Raw genomic sequence first — 18,422 nt, forward strand, 5'->3', positions numbered from 1 at the left:
TGCCTGTTTATATAATTTAATGCCCACAGACTATCCAAAAATATTTAAAGTGATTGACCCGACATACGGGTGTGAACTATTCAAAGTCTATCTTAAAACACTGGAACTTTGGGCCAGCTCACTCTTCAGCAGACATTTTCAGGAGATTCTCCTTATCAATCCTGAAAAGTCGCCACCCCTGCTGCAGTGAGAGATCAGAAGCCCCACGACGCATATAAAAGTTGATGGACGCCTTGTTTGACTCGGCCACAATGAAATGCATGCTGCTGCAATGACTCTTCACTGCTGTCTGTAGGAAGAAGCATAACTGTTTAATATTATTTGTGTCTATACAAATAATATATAACTCTGGCTGGCAAGCCATACATAGTGCTGCGACAGCAATGACCTACATCCAATACAAAACTCTCTTACATTTCTGTGGTCACTTTTGTGTTTGAAAACATAAACTGCTTGAATTATTGTTGATTGTTGTAATACTGTATTTTTTAACACATTTAATCATGCAAATTGTTACATGCAACAGATACTGAGTAAAAGTGACGTGTACTTACATCACTGAGGGTTTTCAGAATTTCTGACCCAATTCCAAAACCTAAGTGAAGTATGAAACTAGTCAAGGGAATTCAAGGAATGCCTGGTTTCATAAGGGACAGCTTAAAGACACCCCAGGCCCATACCTCTGTACTCTTTCATCACATAAAAATCTTCAAGGTAAAGCAGCTTGCCAATCCAAGGGTCATAGGTGTAGTAGTACATGGCAAATCCAATGACAGCATAACCTATAAATAAACACTTGTGTCACACAATTTCTCTAATTGAATGTTTTTGTGCTGAAATGTTAAAGGTATTTAAAACAGTTCAGTGTCACATTTTTCCCCTTTTAGTCTAACTGACAACAGTCAGTTTAGCTTTTCAACAGGTTAGAGTTCTATTACACATTTGTGTGGTGACCTTTGAAAGAATCTATGGCAAGCCTAATTGACTTTTATTCATTCGCAGGATATGAATTGTTGATATCAACAATTAAATGTTCATAAGTTAAAATGCTAACTCTTGATATCAGTAATGTACACTGGCGGCCAAAAGTTTGGAATAATGTACAGATTTTGCTGTTTCATAAGGAAATTGGTACTTTAATTCACCAAAGTGGCAAGAGTGTGATTCACTCTTATTCAAAACGCAATTACAGATATCTGAAATAAATTTCACTTTTTACTGTTAAAAATGATCATTTTTGTTTATATAAATAAATTGTAACTAGTTCAAATGTTCTTACTTGTTATCAAAAATTAAATCACAACTAGTGAAAATGCTAATTTTTGATCCCTGTAAATATTTAAAATGTTATATTTGGTATGTCAGATACTTGAAATGGATTTCAGATATCAATAATTTGGAGAGTAATTAAAGATATCTAAAAAGGCATTCTTACTAGTTACAATCACATTAAAGTTATCAGAAATTAACAATGTCATTAGTGAAACAAAACAAAAAAATAGCATTTTCACTAGTTGCAGTTTAATTATTGATATCAAGAATAAACATTTGCACAAGTAACCATGCAATTATTGATGTCAAAAATAATTTTTACTAGTAAGAAATTAATTGCAGATATCTGTAATTCTGCATTTTGAATAGGAGACAATGACAGATCATTGTGTAATTCTACTAGTGAAATTACAGATTAAAGTTTTTACTAGCTGAAATTCCATTTTTGATATCCGAAGAATGTGTATTTATGCAAGAGGTGACATCATTTTTTATATCAAGAATTAATGTTTTTACTAGTGCAGAAGTAATTCCTGTCATCAAGAATTGGCTTTCTAACTAGTGAAAATTGAATTGTTGATTTCAACTATTCATAGCCTGTGAATACAAGTCAATTTGGCTTGACATACTGTTATAGTCAAAAAATGTTATAGTCTTCTTTATGTTTTACCCTCGACTTTACGATGCTCAGCTGGCACCTCCGCGACCATACAGTGGTAAAACGGCTGGTCTCCAAATCCGTCCTCGAGCAGATCTACAGTAAACACAAAACCCTCTTAATTTTCTGTTGTGCAGCTGTTGATCAGATTGTACACTTGACGTATAAGAAGTACCGACCAATTTACCTTTCTCAGTTAATATAACTTGGTCTTCCATTTCCTCATACTTAGCAAGTTCCTAAGAAAAAAAATGTGGAGTTAAAAATAAATAAATAAATAAAAAGATGCTTTTGTTGCAAGAGTGAAGAAAGTTCTGAACGGGGTGGGCCTGGGACTTGTTTTCATGCAAAGAAAACAGCCCCCATTTGGATACTCCAATAATGTCATGAGATTATGTTTTGACATCAATCAACTTTACTTGGTATTTAATAAAAATACTTGAGTAAGCACCCCATAGAGATGCTTTTAATGCATGTTTGTGTACAGTTCAAAAGTTTCGCCGACATACTTTGGTACCCTAAACAGTGATAAAAAAAAAAAAAAAAAATTAAAAAAAATTTGTGCATTTAAACCAGTGTTAAACAAATATACCTTAATAAGTCGCAATATGTCAGGCACGTCTTTTGGCTCCGCTTTACGCAAATTAAACTTGGTCATTTTCTTCTCTTACTCTTTTTCCCTTTTCTCAGTAGTCCTCTATATGTGAAGTGAAGCAAAAGGTGTTTCTTCATTCGCTTCCCAGAATATTACCCTCTTCTGTCAGTCTTGGATTCTCCTGTCCGGGAATCGCATGCAGCAGCTGACCCGGCTGTCTTCACAAGGCTTTAGTAAATGTCTTTTGTTTATCAACTCGAGCATGTATTCGCCGGTGCGGGAGGGGTTTAGTTGTAGTTCTAACACGTTTCTCCTGTTTCTGACCAATAGCGTTTGTCGAAATAGAGTACGTCATGACGCACTGTTATTATTTGGTCATACCGGAGGCATGTACCATGGAGCCGGTTTCGGTGGCTAGCCAGGTAAGTTTTAGTTTAGTTTGCCTCAACACCAGGTTTTAGGCACCATGAAAGTTGGTCGGCTTTTAGCGGTGTTCATCGCCATAGTAACTTACGCCACACGGCTGTCCTGCTCCGAAGCAGGTTTCGTTCTGGAATACAGATTGCTTACAGATGCTGAACCAATCAGCTGTGAGTAAAATGACATCTGTGACGCATCAAGTCACGCCCCCGTGTCTCTTAAAGCACACTTTACAAATACAATCGTAGAAATCCACAAAATTGACTCCTCATGATAAATTATTTATTTGAGAATCTAAATGTAGATTTTCAGCAGATAGAGTGTTGTATTTTATTAAAATTTAACTGCTTTTCATTTACCCTCTTTAGCCATAGCAAAAAATATCTTTGAAAATATAAACATAATATATTAGGCAATCCATCAAACAGCCAGTAAGATGGATTCAAATGATACCTGCAAAAAATAATAGTTTCAAAAATATTAAGAGCTCAAGATTGCTATGGAAAGGGGTGAACCCCCGTCTTTCTTTCATGGACTCGAGATGAACATACAATATTTTACTTAAAGTTATAATAATATAAGCAATAAGCAGTAGCGGTTTTAACCACCACGCAAACCACGCAATTGAGTGGGGCCCCGTGCGTCGGGAGGCCCCCGCCCCGGTAGGAAAGCTCAGCCAAAAATGCTTGAGGGGTGACATGTTGTTCTGGCTACACGCGCGAATACGCTGCCACTGGGGTCGGGACAGGTGAGTTTTTTTAAGTAGGGTTCGGGTTTGTAATTTATGAAAAAATATATAGGCGGTCAGAACTTGTTTCGCGCACGCGCTCTCACTCACAGATATTGTATACAACAAATCCTCAAAGTAATACAAATACTGTATCATATTATAATGACAAACTGGACAACAATAAACAATTTTTGGGTTATAAAATTAATAAATAACAACTGAATTCCAAAATGTTACTGGGTGAAGTAGTAGGTTTAGCACATCCTGTTCAAAAAAATTGTTTTGTATAAATGTATGTAGGTAAATATTGCTTTTTTTATTACTGTATTGTAGAAAAACTGGAAAACATGCATTAATTATCTTTAACTAGATTTTTATTTCATTAAACATGTTGAATGTACTTGGCTACAATGGTTGATTGGAAGAATTTAAAATTATGATTTTAAATAAATTGTATGTAATTTGTTAAGCAAAAATATTAAAAATGGGGCCCCAGCTTGGTCGGTTGCTTGGGGCCTCAGAAATCGTAAACCCGCCCCTGGCAAAAGCAATATAAGCAGTACACAAAATATGTCTTTTATAAAAAGAACAAATACATCTTATTATTGCATACTCATTTTTTGTATACAGTATTCCAAGTGCTCACTTTTTAATTAATCAATAGTAGCCTTTTTTATGCTTTTTATTTGTGCTTTTTTTTTTTTTCGCAAGACAATGTACAAATTGTACATCCAGAAAGATAAATAAATAAAATAAATAAATAAAAAAAAAAACAATGTTTTTTTGAATAACCATGTCAAATAACCATTCACAACACATCATTCATTTACATGTTATATTTTATTTCAAATAAAGTGGAAAGAAATTTAAGGCATCACCTCCTTTTCTTTAAATATCAAATGAGATAGGACATCATACCTTTTGTTCAAAAATCAAGAATCTGAAGGAAACAATCTATCCAAATTTATTTATAATATTTTTAAGCATACCCCATTTATGTTCACATTCCAGACTTTTATTATTAATTATAAATGTTATATTTCCAAAATCATTTCTCTTCATCTTTGAAATTGTGGGGGTTCTGATTTAAGCCAATTTTTTGTCATTTGTTTCAAAGCTGCTATTCTGATTAGGCTACCCTAAATATATTTTGTTCGGTTTTATTTCTTAAGGACAATGGCATTTTACCCAAAATAAGGTTTTCTGGATGTATTTCTATTGTGCAGTTAAATAATAAATTAACCTGTCTAATCACTTCATTCCAATAAGTTGTCAATTTAGAGCATTCATATAAAATCTGATGGTTATGAGCATTTTTTTCTCCACAATTTCTCCAACAATCCCCTTTTACCATGCTATTGTATTTACTTTGAATAACAGGTGTTATAAAAAAATCTCATTTGTATCTTCCAAGCATATTCCCTCCAAACACTAGACTGAGTAGTATGGAATATATTATATGATATTTCTTCCCAGTCTTGCTGATTAATTTTTATTTTTAATTCATCCTTCCACCTACATATAATTTTATTCAGAGTGTCCTGTATACAGGGTTAGGAGGGTTACTTTTGAAATGTATTCTACTACAGATTACAGAATACATGCTGTAAAATTTAATTTGTAACATATTTCATTAGATTACTCAAGGGCAGTAATGTATTCTAAATACTTTGGATTACTTCTTCAGCACTGGTAGATTTTTTCACTTGTTTTGACTATAAAAACTCTGCCAGTACAGTAAGACAAAATACATGTTAAAAATACATTCTCTGAAAAACCTAAATATCTTATGCAGTGTTGTTTCTAAAACAAGCTAAATCAAATTTATCTTGTTTTAAGGATTTTTAGATATTTTTACAGGAAAACAATACAAAAATTATTATCAAGAATACGATTTTTGCCCTAATATCAAAGGTCTTACTAGAAAAAAAGAAATTATGATCTAACGTGAATTTTCCTGATAAAAACATATGATTGTGCCTGGTAACGTGTATGTAAAATGGCTAGAAATAACATTTTAGCTTAGCATAAAGCTGACAATTTACACAAGGTTTATTTCTATTTCTTCTGCTCCAAACTTACTCCAAACTTACTTCTCTGTCTGCTCGTATGAATGTAACACATCATAAGAAAGTATTTCACCGCTGTTCAAATGCACTTTGGATCGCATTATTTATATGTATAAATGTTTTCCATCTGAAAGGACTAAATATTAAATGAAACAAATGACAATAAAATGCAAAGTAATCTCTTCAGTAATCAAAATACTTTTTGAATGTAACTGTATTCTAATTACCAATGATTTAAACTGTAACAGTAGTGGAATACAATTTTGTATTTTAAATACGTAATCCCGTTACATGTATTTCGTTACTCCCCAACACTGTATATAGTATAGGGGGACTCTCCTCAACCACCACCAGTTTACACACAAACACATTCAATAAAGCCATATGTAAGGGCAAATTGCTGATTATAACATTTGATTTAATTAAGTTATAATAATAAGGGTGTTTACTGTCATTAGTGTTAAAGTTTTGCACCTAAAGCACCCAATACTGACCCTGATATACAAACCTGGATGTTCTACACATGTTTAAAGCATAAAAAGTGATTAAACTAGTCTTAATCAACTCACCCTTTTTACAGAAACCATGATCCAGCTCATCACAGCTTCAGATATAATCTGCATGCACGATACTCAATAGAAAAATTTGTTTACATCTCTCGACTGAAACGTTTCGCCCCCTCATTCAAGTCCTCAGTTCACGCAAGCTCATCAGTTGCTCACTGATCAGCAGTTCTCAGTATTATGTCCGAAAGAGGCGATTCTCAGTTCAGTGTACTGGTGACTCGAGAACTTCTGCGATCAACTCAATGTACTGCTGACGCGAGAGCTGCTGTCCTCGGATCAGTGTACTGTTGACTCAAGAACTGCTGTGATTGACTTAATGTACTGTTGAATTGAGAACTGCTGTGAATGACTCAATGTACTGTTGACTCGAGAGCTGCTGTCCTCGGATCAGTGTACTGTTGACTCGAGAACTGTCGCAATTGACTCAATGTACTGTTGACTCGAGAGCTGCTGTCCTCGGATCAGTGTACTGTTGACTCGAGAACTGCTGTGATCGACTCAATGTACTGTTGACTCGAGAGCTGCTGTCCTCGGATCAGTGTACTGTTGACTCGAGAACTGCTCAATGTACTGTTGACTTGAGCGCTGCTGTCCTGAGATCAGTGTACTGTTGACTCGAGAACTTCTGCGACCGTCTCAGTGTACTTTTGACTCAAGAGCTTCTGTCCTCGGATCAGTGTACTGTTGACTCGAGAACTGCTGTGATCGACTCAATGTACTGTTGAATTGAGACTTGCTGTGATCGACTCAATATACTGTTGACTCGAGAGCTGCTGTCCTCGGATCAGTGTACTGTTGACTCGAGAACTGCTGTGAATGACTTAATGTACTGTTGACTCGAGAGCTGCTGTCCTCGGATCAGTGTACTGTTGACTCGAGAACTGCTGCGAATGACTCAATGTACTGTTGACTCGGGAGCTGCTGTCCTCAGATCAGTGTACTGTTGACTCGAGAACTGCTGTGATTGACTCAATGTACTGTTGACTCAAGAGCTGCTGTCCTCGGATCAGTGTACTGTTGACTCGAGAGCTGCTGTCCTCGGATCAGTGTACTGTTGACTCGAGAACTGCTGTGAATGACTCAATGTACTGTTGACTCGGGAGCTGCTGTCCTCGGATCAGTGTACTGTTGACACGAGAACTTCTGCGATTGACTCAATGTACTGTTGACTTGAGAGCTGCTGTCCTCGGATCAGTGTACTGTTGACTCGAGAACTGCTGCGATCGACTCAATGTACTGTTGACTCGAGAGCTGCTGTCCTCGGATCAGTGTACTGTTGACTCGAGAACTGCTGCGAATGACTCAATGTACTGTTGACTTGAGCGCTGCTGTCCTGAGATCAGTGTACTGTTGACTCGAGAACTTCTGCGATCGTCTCAATGTACTGTTGACTCAAGAGCTGCTGTCCTCGGATCAGTATAGTGTTGACACAAGAACTGCTGTGATCGACTCAATGTACTGTTGACTCAAGAGCTGCTGTCCTTGGATCAGTGTACTGTTGACTCAAGAACTGCTGCGAATGACTCAATGTACTGTTGACTTGAGCGCTGCTATCCTCGGATCAGTGTACTGTTGACACAAGAACTGCTGTGATCGACTCAATGTACTGTTGACTCGAGAGCTGTTGTCCTCGGATCAGTGTACTGTTGACACAAGAACTGCTGTGATGGACTCAATGTACTGTTGACTCAAGAGCTGCTGTCCTCAGATCAGTGTACTGTTGACTCGAGAACTGTTGCTACCCGAGCGTTCAGTCTGATTTGTGAACTAGTGAGTGGTTAATTGCAAAGAAGAGTTGGCAAAAGTATTTTGATTCGGAGTGTCAGGCACATCCGAGAGATAGGTTAAGACAGAGTAACTTGTGGATTGGTGTTGACTCGAGATGCGAACTGTTTGAAACGATTCAGTCCGATTTCTTTCAGAACTCGTTCACTAAAAAGAACCAGTTCAAAAGGACAATTCGTCCACGAACTGGACATCACTACTGAGTTGACAGAGAAAGTTGATGAGCTGCATCATGGTACCAATTAAACTGATTGGATTGGTTTGAATTTGCCAATCCTGAAACCCTATTTCGTTCAGCAGCCTTCATGGTACAGGCCTCAGTTCATCATGTATGTCGGGACTGGGATCAAAACATTATGAGAAGATAAATATTTTCAAGTGAAATAATGTTACCTTGGATAAAAATTCCACCACAATACGATAAGATGCCCAACTTAATGTCAAATGTTGGTTTTATTAACGGTCATCAGTGCTTTTGTCACCTATTTACTACTTTGAAAACGTCCAAAACACAACAGCCGTTAAAACTTAAAACTATTTTTGAGGAATTCTGCGTATTTATAACGGTTATTACGGTGTTATAGCCTCGTACCAGAGCCCTTCTACTAAGTGAACCAACAAGCTTAGTATAAAATTGCATACGGGACGGTCCTATATAGTTATTATATATTCATATCGACATTTTATGGGCGGTACACTGGCGAGGAGACAGAGGCCGTTTTTTAATGGTTGTCTATGGAGGAGCTGCCTCAGTGTGATGATTAAATTGCTTTAGTGAGAAACCGCTCATCACTTAATAAATTGACGGCCTGTCCGATAATCTTCAACATATTTTACACTAAACAACCCTTTTTGAATGAACTATGTGTGAAGTTTACTACTATAAAAATGCTGTTTTTTAAGATGAGACTGTGACAATTTTGCGACAGGTAAATGTGAGTTTACGGCTCTCCCCATTCATTTGTTAGGCATCCGCAAACGGTGACTTACTGTCGTAACACAACACGCTAGTGTCCGTTACCAGAACCATTCTACATAATATGAGCATACAAGCTTAACTTATGGGCGGTACACTGACAAGGAGACATGAGGACGTTTTTTAAAGGATGTCTATGAAGGCGATGCTTCAGTGTGCTGACTAAACTGCTTTTGTGTGAAAACAGATAATCATTTAATAAATTAACCACCAGTCAACTAATAATCAACATCTTTTACACTAAAAAATCCTTTTATAATTAACTATGTGTGGAGTTTACTTCGATAAAACTGCTGTTTTATAAGCGAAGACACGGACAATTTTGCGACAGGTAGGTGTCAGTTTACGGCTCTCCCCTTTTATTTGTATGGTATCCGCAAACGGTGACTTACTGTCGTAACTGACCGTTACGCTTTCGCCTATGATTAGTGCCGCGGAGGTTGTTATGTAATTAAGTAAAATAATCTCTGTCGTTGAGGTCCCAGGAAGTGACAAAGAATCACTGTCAGGAGAGAACGCTGTCATCTCTGCCCAGGATTGAAGCGTTATTCTATATCAGAAGACATTCCCGGCTGTTATATAATAAAGTAGTGAGCGAAAAACAAGAAAGATGTTCTCACCGCGGTAAGTGTTGGTTTTATGTCGTTCGTCTCGTGTTTACTCTGTAAGACACCACATGGGAGGGATTCCAACCAACCCTGCCTGAATGGTTAACATAGTTTCTATCTGCTAAACGTTTTGTATATTTTGTTAATACGTGGCTTTACACTTTGTAGTTTTTGTGAATTATAACTTTACTTTGAATGCATGCTCCATGTTGCCTTTTATGTCAGTTTACTCATTTTTATTTTTTTTACAGGATCCTTAAATCTGCCGCATCCTTAGTGTGCAGAAGATTTTCCATGGGTCAAATGTCCACACAAGGAAATGCTCCTGATATGGCTGAAGGTAATTGTAATAGGTTTTAGTGTGTTTAATAAATAAACATTCAACCCAGTCAATCCTTGTCAATAAACAACAGCCAGTTTTCTGATAATGGTTGCACTGATACACCTACAACTTTGTATTACCATGCATGTACTTTTCAGTGTGTGATTTTAGTGGATTTGTTTTGGAGACCTGGATATGATCAGTCACGAGTAATTTGTGATGTGTGGCTACAACATGATGTCAAATATATTATTTTAACCATTTAAGTGAAAATAATGTTTGATTTTGTTGGGAAGTCCACTGTAATCATTTTAATTTGAAACAAATGTCTTAATTATGCATAATGTAATCAGTGTGCCAAGTCCTGACACAATTTTATATCCCCACAGGAAACTCGTATTTCCTTATGAGCAATGGTAAAATGCAAGAAAATTAAATTTCCCTGTCTAATTTTCCTTTTAATTCAGCCTGGATGCTCATATTAGCTTTTCAGGGTTATGCTTTGACTGTCTTTCTGCATGTGGCTTAATAAACACTGACCCGCTTTTACTGTATCTCATAGTACATGTGCAATAACAACAGTTGTTTGTTTCCTTTTTCAAATGCCTTTACTCTGAGCACCCTGTTCATGCAGTCTAGTCTTGTCTCCATTGAGCCCCTCCTGCTGGCTAGTTTTTTCCGTCTTCATATTTTATATCTGGGTCGATGCAGACCAGGCCAGGCTAATCCTCTCTTTGCAAAGTACCACCACCTTTCTGTAAATGTGTAATGTTGTAGATGTGGCAGGCTTTTCAAGCTTGATTTTGTTCCTCGTTATATTTTACAGTTCGCAACAGGCTGAGGGAGATAGTTGGAGCATCCACTAACTGGAAGTATGTTACTGTAATAACAACAATAGATTGTGTTTGCATTTATTTTTTTTTATTTTTATTTTTTTGTGCAAAATATTTGTTATTTGTGACGTATTTGTACAGTACACACATGCACAGTTGTTCTACAACACACAAAATGACGTGTTGTCTCAATTTCACTGTACAGAGACCATCAGCAAGCTTTGGGTGAGCGTGCATCACTAAGACAATATCTTGCTCAAAGTCAAGATGAACTGCCTGCAAGAAGAATGAAGGACAGTGCAATTGAGGTTCACCTCCCTCTGGGTACCCAGCCTGCTCTGAGAGAGAAATATCTCAACTATCATAACAGTGTCAGGTACCAACTCCTCACCTGCAGTATGATGGTTAATCTCTAGTATGTTTAGTATTAGCAGCATTCCGGTACCTTAAAACACATTAACAATGTGTTTTCTAGTCTTTTAATTTGCATTCTGATCTTTTATAACATTTATTATTATTATATATATTTTTTTTTTTGTTTGTTTTTTTTTTGTTTCCACACAGGTTTGGCCGGATTTTGGAGGACTTGGACAGTTTAGCAGGTACTACAGATGCACCGTAATAACTGATGATATCTGCAATAACCACATAATAAGCAGGTCATAACCCACTAAAGCAGCATGTCATTTGCTCTGTCTCATCTCATCCGATCTCATTCTTGTCCCCTTAGTGCTCATCTGTTACTCTCACACATGGAATAAGGAGCTGAAAAGATCGCCACTGTCTATCGTCACTGCCCTAGTGGACAAGATTGGTATTCCTCATACTTAATACCTACATACATAGAGAATCATTTATGAAGCAGTTGTAGATAGTGAGACTATCACCAATCAAACCTTCAGCTATATTAAATTGATTTTGAAATAATGGATTAAAAATAATGCTTTACAGTTTTAATAATTTAAATTCTACTTTTATTGTTCCATAGACATGAGAAAAAACATCATCTACCCAGACTGTGATATCAGGTTCACAGGTCATGCTACATGGGTTGGCAAAACCTCAATAGAAGCTAAAATGCACATGTCTCAGGTATTCTTTCTTTTAAGTCTTTTAAAGGAATAGTTCACCCAAAAATGAAAATTCTCTCATCATTTACTCACCCTCATCCCATCCCAGATGTGTATGACTTTTTCTTCTGCTGAACACAAATGAAGATTTTTAGAACAATGTCTCAGCTCTGTTGGTTCTTTCAATGCAAGTGAATGGTGGCCAGAAATCTGAAGGTTGAAAAAGCAGCATAAAAGTGATCCATACAACTCCAGTGGTTTAATCCAAATCTTCAGAAGTGATATGATAGGTGTGGGTGAAATATTTATGTCCTTTTTTACTATAGATCTCCACTTTCACATCTGAAAGTCACACGTGGCACCTGTTTAGGTTCACTTTTGCATCTAAAAGTGAAAGTGGAGATTTATAATAAAAACGACTTTTATATTGATCTGTTTCTCACCCACACCTATCATATCGCTTTTGAATATATGGATTTAACCACTGGAGTCTTATGGATTACTATTATGCTGCTTTTGTCTGCCTCTTGGACATTCAGATTTCAGAACAGAGCTGAGATATTCTTCTTACTTTCTTCTTCTAACACAAATGAAGATTTTACGTCATACACATCTGCGATGGCATGAGGGTGAGTAAATAAAGGGAGAATTTTAAATTTTGGGTGAACTGTTCCTTTAATGAAGCATGTATGTTATGTTGCACATCAAAATGTTATGAAGCTAAAATGACCTGTTTTCTCAGTATCATAATGGGGCATACACCGATGTATTAGACGCCACATTTGTGATGGTGGCTCGAGATGCTGAAAACAAAAGGTAAGAGTTGATATGACAGATATGTCCATGAATGATGTGCTATTTCTGTTGATATTGATGCATTTGGTTTTTGATTTGGGTTTCACCAGAGCAGCTTTTATAAACCCACTGAAACCAGAGGGGCCAGAGGAGCAAGCTATCTTTCAACAGGGGGAGAGTAAGCAGCACTTTTTGTTTGTAATTAGAATTGCCACTTCAATTTAGAAAATGTGAAACATTTAGAGTAAGACTGTTTGATAGGTCTGAATATACATATTTCAGGAAAAAAGATTTCCCTTAGTTATGAATGTCAACTTGCACCAATAACAGTGATGTAAAATGTACTCTTCAGTTGTTTTGCTTTGTGATGGATCTAAATAATAATTTGATATAATGCTTTAAAGCTACTTAATGCTTTTCCAAACTTACATTGTTCAGTTAACAAGAAGAGGCGAGTGGAGCTGAGCACAGCTTCCCTTTTTAAAGTGGCCCCAACAGCTGAAGAGAGAACTCTGATTCACAACCAGTTCCTCCACACTCTCGACCCAAGGTAAGATTTATTCAGCACCATACAGATAAACATTTCAGTGCATGGGTATTTCTTAAGAATATTTATACCCTCCCTATAGAACTGTGAGTTTTCGAAGTCGGATTCTGCCACCTAACTCAGTGTGGATGGAAGATGCCAAAATGAAAGGACTTGAGATTTGTCACCCAGAGGTAAGGAAAGGCTATAGCAAAGCTCAAATTCAAAACACAGGCAGAAGTAAAATTTGCAAGCAGGTATACTGTATTGATAAAAAACGATGCTGCTCTGAAGTGCTGCATATTGCAATCTACTGTTTTTAAAAAAAAATCACATTTTTATGTGAGGACAATAATAGAAATCAATGAGGAATCTGCCTTAAAGGGATAGTTCACCCAAAATTGAAAATTCTTATTTACTCACCCTCATGCCACCCCAGATGTGTATGATTTTTAGAAGAATATCTCAGCTTTGTAGGTCCATACAATGCAAGTGAATGTTGACCAAAACTTTGAAGCTCCAAAATGCACAAAGACAGCATAAAAGTAATCCATTTGACACCAGTGGTTTAATCCATGTCTTCTAACGCGATCTAATCAATTTTTGGGTGAGACCAAAATATAACTTTTTTACAATAAAATCTTAACATCAAAAGTCCCCTTGTCAATCATGATTGCAAGCTCGATTACACTTTCTAGCGCTATCTAGCTTTTTGCGTATGCGTCAAGCACTAGGAAGTGTAATCAAGCTTGAAATCCTGAAACTGCCTAGAGACTGCAATGGCAAGATGTACATTTAAAAGGAGATATTCTTCCAAAATCTTTGTGTTCTGCAGAAGAATGTAAGTCGTACACATCTGGGATGTCATGAGGGTGAGTAAATGATGAGAAAATGTTCATTTTTGGATGACTATTACTTTAAAATATATTGCAGTAATCTGGAACACTTCAATATCAGCTTTAACAAACTTGCAACATTTAATATCACACAGTTATTGCATTGTGGAATGTGATTATGTGTATGTATTTGATTTGGACTCTGTATCACACAGGAAAGAAACATCTTCAACCGAATATTTGGTGGTTTTCTTATGAGAAAGGCCTATGAACTTGGTTGGGCCAATGCCTGTGCATTTGGGTAAGCGAATACCATTTTTTTCTTCTTTTGAATATTTCCTGTGAACAAGTCAGCCATTTAAAATCAAATGTATTTCTACTTTTCAGTGGCTACAGACCAACCCTAGTGGCTGTAGATGACATTTTATTTCGGAAACCAGTTGAAATTGGTTCCTTGCTATTGCTGTCCTCACAGGTAACTCTCTTTAAACGTATTTAAATATAATATTACTAATTTGTGGGCAAGCTTTTGCTCTTCAGACTGAGATGTTTGACAATATTGTGTTGTCAGGTTTGTTACACAGAAGGGATGCACATCCAGGTCAGAGTTCACACAGAGGTGCTCGACCCTTTATCCCAACAGCACAGCACCACCAATGTGTTTCATTTCACCTTCCGTGTGGAGAAGGATGTCCCAGCTGTTGTGCCACAGAGTTATGGAGGTCAGATATTTTACAACTATTGTTATATTTGGTTTTTAAATGTTATTGTTTGGAACTCTATTGACACATGTAATCAGAATTCTTAATCTTACATAATTTGGTCATCTATAGAGTCTATGCTTTACCTGGATGGAAAGAGGCACTTTGATGAGACCATGAGGAGCCATTGTTGAGAATTCTAGGATGTGTTGATAGGATGATGAGATTCCTGCCAAAGCAACATCCAGCACTGCAGTTACACAAGTGTGTATATGTCTGGATTTTGCTTTTATTTGAACAGTTCTGTTTGTTTTATTTTTTACGATAAACTGTATTATCTACAGCTGTATGTATTTGACCTAGTTAATAGTTTTTGTTTTTTTTCACAATTTCAAGTTTACAGCAGGAGAGGCACCTGTGGAGAAAAGGGTAATGATTTGGATATTGGTCTGTGTGTGTGAGATTGATTTTATTATGGCACTGTCACCATATACCTGTTTATTCATTAAGAGCAACAACAGACCATTGTTTGCTTGCCTGATATATGCAATATAATGCGAAATTTGATCAAGTATATGAGGAGAGATTTTTACCATAGATCTACCACAAACATAGCATAAAAAGCCTTTAAAGTTACTAATCTGAATGCAGCCAAAGCTATTAGTGGTGGCCAAAAATATTAGCACCCTTGGTAAATATGAGCAAAGAAGGCTGTTTGATCCTTTTGATCATTCAAAATATACACAAAAATATCCTCTAATGGATATCAAACAATTGCAAACAAGTTTTATCAAAAAACTAATTTTTGTCAAATATGTGTGGCACAGTTATTGGAACCCCTAGAAATTCTTATAAGTAAAATATATCTGTATATTCCCATTCATATTTTACATTTAGTATACGTGGGTGACTAGGAACATGTAATTGTTCAGCCATGACTTCCTGTTTCAGATGGGGTATAAATATGAAGTAACACACAAGCCAAATTCCCTTGATCATCTATCACAATGGGTAAGACCGAAGAATAAAGTTATGATGTGTGGCAAAAGGTTGTTGAGCTTCACAAAATGGAAAATGGCTATAAGAAAATAGCTAAAGCATTGAAAATACCCATTTCCACCATCAGGGCGATAATTAAGAAGTTCCAATCAACTGGAGATGTTACGAATCAGCCTTGAAGAGGACGCATGTCTATATTATCTTCACGCACGGTGAGGAGGATGGTTCGAGTGGCCAAATATTCTTCAAGGATCACAGCTGGAGAATTGCAAAAACTTGTTGGGTCTTGGGGTCAGAAAGTCTCCAAAACTACAATCAGACATCACCTACATCACAACAAGTTGTTTGGGAGAGTTTCAAGAAAAAAGCCTCTGCTCTCATCCAACAACAAATTCAAGCATCTTCAGTTTGCCAGACACTGGGACCGGGTTCTATGGTCAGATAAAACAAAAATAGAGCTTTTTGGCAGCAAACATCAGAGATGGGTTTGGCTCACACAGAGAGGTAGCCATATGGAAAAGTACCTCATGGCCATGGTTAAATATGGTGGTGGATCTTTAACGTTGTGGGGCTGTTTTTGTGCCAAAGGTCATGTACATCTTTATGCATTATAGGAGAAGACTCAGAGTTGTCATCTTGGCAAAGGGAGGTTGCACAAAATATTGAATAAAAAGGTGCCAATAATTGTGCCACACATTTGACAAAGATATTTGTTTTTTGATAAATCTTGTATTGTGTTTGCAATTGTTTGATATCCCTTAGAGGATATATTTTTTGTGAATATTTTGAATGAAAGATCAAAAAGATAAAAAATAAAGACATTTTTCACAATCTTCTTTGCTCGTATTTAACAATGGTGCCAATATTTTTGGCCACCACTGTGTGTGTGTGTGTGTGTGTGTGTGTGTGTGTGTGTGTGTGTGTCTATGTATATATATATATATATATATATATATATATATATACATTGCTTCCTTGTAAAAGGAGACGTACACATTCTGAACTTTTTGTACACCATGATGCTCTGAAAGGTTTCCTGAAACTTGAGATCAAGGTATGAGGTTTTTACCTTGGCTGCATTTCAAACATACATACTTGTCCTATAGAACACTATGGATAGGGTTACATTAAATCACTTTATTCTGCATGATTCAGAATTCTGACAAATTGGCTTGTAGGAAAACATTTTTATTAACTACTTTTCAGGTCAGCCAAATAGAGGTTTTCCCATTGTCTGTTTCTGCATTATTATTATGCAAACAGAAAGATGGTAGAATGGTCCTAAAATGAACTCTCTATGCAGTTAATGTTAAACTTGAATATGGAAGGAAATCCTTGGAGAATAACATGATCCATTTTATTTTTACTCTACCAGACTGGCCATAAACTGACAAATGAATGCATGTCTTTTAAATATGTTTTTGTGTAACAGTATATTTATCAGCATATTTTGTGCCTTTGTATGAGTAGCTGTTCAATTCTTGTTCATTTCTTACAGACAGATGTATGAACACAGAAAATAAATATACTTATCTGCATCTCAATTGGCAGACTATTGTCACTTGCCTTGTTTGTAATGATCATCTCAAAAATGTATTCTCTTTTGAAAGACTATTTAAAAGAACTTCAAACAGAGCAGCCTTTGGTGAAATATCGTATTTTGGACTGACTGAAAGCTCTGTGACAATGGTTTGGTCCCCTAGCTATGGTACTGCCGTATTTCATTGTTAGCCTGCATTAACTGGCAACAAATGACAAACAGATGGAATTCATGACACATTATGTTTTATTTGGTTATTCTGGGATAAAAATAAATGTTGATTGTCCACTGGAATTCATACCCTAGATAAGTAAAACTCCCCCCTAATAATCTAGAGTATATTTTATTTTATAGGAGCTTTATTTAAATGTTGGTTTTAAGTGTCTGCAGCACTTTTATCACATTGACCACTTTGAAAACCTCCAAACAAGAGTAATTATGTGACACCTATTTTTAGAACATACTGTATCACTCTATATTATCTTTTATATTTTTGCTTGTATTTTTGTAAAATGTCAGTCCATGTAATTTACGATCATCACACATTTGCACAGTAGTTCCACATAACATACAGATGCTGAAATAAGCAATTAAATTAAACATGCAGCTACACAAAAATCTGACCATTAACATTGCATGATGTATTTTCTCCATTTAACCCTCCTATTGCATTTGGGTCATTTTTGACCGGGAGAGGTAGATAATATAATTTTTAAATACCACCCACTGTGAAATTTGGTGGAGGATTGGTGATGATCTGGGGGTGCTTCAGCAAGGCTGTAATCGGGCAGATTTGTCTTTGTGAAGGACGCATGAATCAAGCCACGTATAAGGTTGTCCTGGAAGAAAATTTGCTTCTTTCTGCTCTGACATTGTTCCCCAACTCTGAGGATTGGTTTTTCCAGCAGGACAATGCTCCATGCCACACAGCCAGGTCAATCAAGGTGTGGATGGAGGACCACTGGATCAAGATCCTGTCATGGCCAGCCCAATCTCCAGAGCTGAACCCCATTGAAAACCTCTGGAATGTGATCAAGAGGAAGATGGATGGCCACAAGCCTTCAAACAAAGCCGAACTGCTTGAATTCTTGAGCCAGGAGTGGCATAAAGTCACCCAACAG

At 36.6% G+C, this 18,422-nt stretch overlaps 2 protein-coding genes across 9 annotated transcripts; one reads left to right on the forward strand and one right to left on the reverse strand.

The window, feature by feature from the left end:
- Window positions 1-19: 19 nt before the first annotated feature.
- Window positions 20-2,790, reverse strand: LOC127432095 (diamine acetyltransferase 1-like). The gene is made up of 6 exons (XM_051682898.1): window positions 2,523-2,790; window positions 2,118-2,169; window positions 1,943-2,026; window positions 681-782; window positions 555-595; window positions 20-289 (listed from the first exon to the last, which is right to left on the reverse strand). The coding sequence occupies exons 1-6, from the start codon at window positions 2,586-2,588 to the stop codon at window positions 119-121; spliced, it is 516 nt and encodes a 171-aa protein (XP_051538858.1). The 5' UTR covers window positions 2,589-2,790; the 3' UTR covers window positions 20-118.
- Window positions 2,791-9,383: 6,593 nt separating this feature from the next.
- On the forward strand, window positions 9,384-17,305 carry LOC127432084 (acyl-coenzyme A thioesterase 9, mitochondrial-like). 8 transcript variants are annotated; one of them, XR_007895688.1, is made up of 20 exons: window positions 9,384-9,402; window positions 9,557-9,695; window positions 9,931-10,019; window positions 10,391-10,417; window positions 10,828-10,873; window positions 11,040-11,210; window positions 11,399-11,436; window positions 11,565-11,648; window positions 11,823-11,926; window positions 12,647-12,720; window positions 12,810-12,877; window positions 13,138-13,249; window positions 13,329-13,419; window positions 14,277-14,362; window positions 14,449-14,536; window positions 14,633-14,783; window positions 14,895-15,026; window positions 15,159-15,191; window positions 15,714-15,773; window positions 15,889-17,305. XR_007895688.1 is itself a non-coding variant. In XM_051682886.1 (17 exons), the coding sequence occupies exons 2-17, from the start codon at window positions 9,682-9,684 to the stop codon at window positions 14,954-14,956; spliced, it is 1,305 nt and encodes a 434-aa protein (XP_051538846.1). In that variant the 5' UTR covers window positions 9,384-9,402; window positions 9,557-9,681; the 3' UTR covers window positions 14,957-17,305. The 8 variants fall into 8 exon arrangements, 2 of the variants coding, with proteins under 2 accessions (XP_051538846.1, XP_051538847.1); XR_007895687.1 differs by having other exon boundaries at window positions 14,895-15,191; XR_007895686.1 differs by having other exon boundaries at window positions 15,714-17,305.
- Window positions 17,306-18,422: the final 1,117 nt, after the last annotated feature.

Source organism: Myxocyprinus asiaticus, chromosome 41 (genome assembly GCF_019703515.2).
Source record: "Myxocyprinus asiaticus isolate MX2 ecotype Aquarium Trade chromosome 41, UBuf_Myxa_2, whole genome shotgun sequence".
In the NCBI taxonomy this organism is placed as follows: Eukaryota; Metazoa; Chordata; class Actinopteri; order Cypriniformes; family Catostomidae; genus Myxocyprinus; species Myxocyprinus asiaticus.

What these genes read in the sequence shown, in the direction of transcription:
- LOC127432095 (XM_051682898.1), bottom strand. Translation starts at nt 2,588, where the DNA reads ATGACCAAGTTTAATTTGCGTAAAGCGGAGCCAAAAGACGTGCCTGAC. An exon ending in TGAGCATCGTAAAGTCGAGG is followed by an intron (nt 783 to 1,942) that starts GTAAAACATAAA and finishes GTTTATTTATAG; the next exon opens with GTTATGCTGTCATTGGATTT. An exon ending in TTCTGAAAACCCTCAGTGAT is followed by an intron (nt 290 to 554) that starts GTAAGTACACGT and finishes TTCTTCCTACAG; the next exon opens with ACAGCAGTGAAGAGTCATTG.
- LOC127432084 (XM_051682886.1), top strand. An exon ending in TGCCCTAGTGGACAAGATTG is followed by an intron (nt 11,649 to 11,822) that starts GTATTCCTCATA and finishes ATTGTTCCATAG; the next exon opens with ACATGAGAAAAAACATCATC. An exon ending in TGCTATTGCTGTCCTCACAG is followed by an intron (nt 14,537 to 14,632) that starts GTAACTCTCTTT and finishes TTGTGTTGTCAG; the next exon opens with GTTTGTTACACAGAAGGGAT.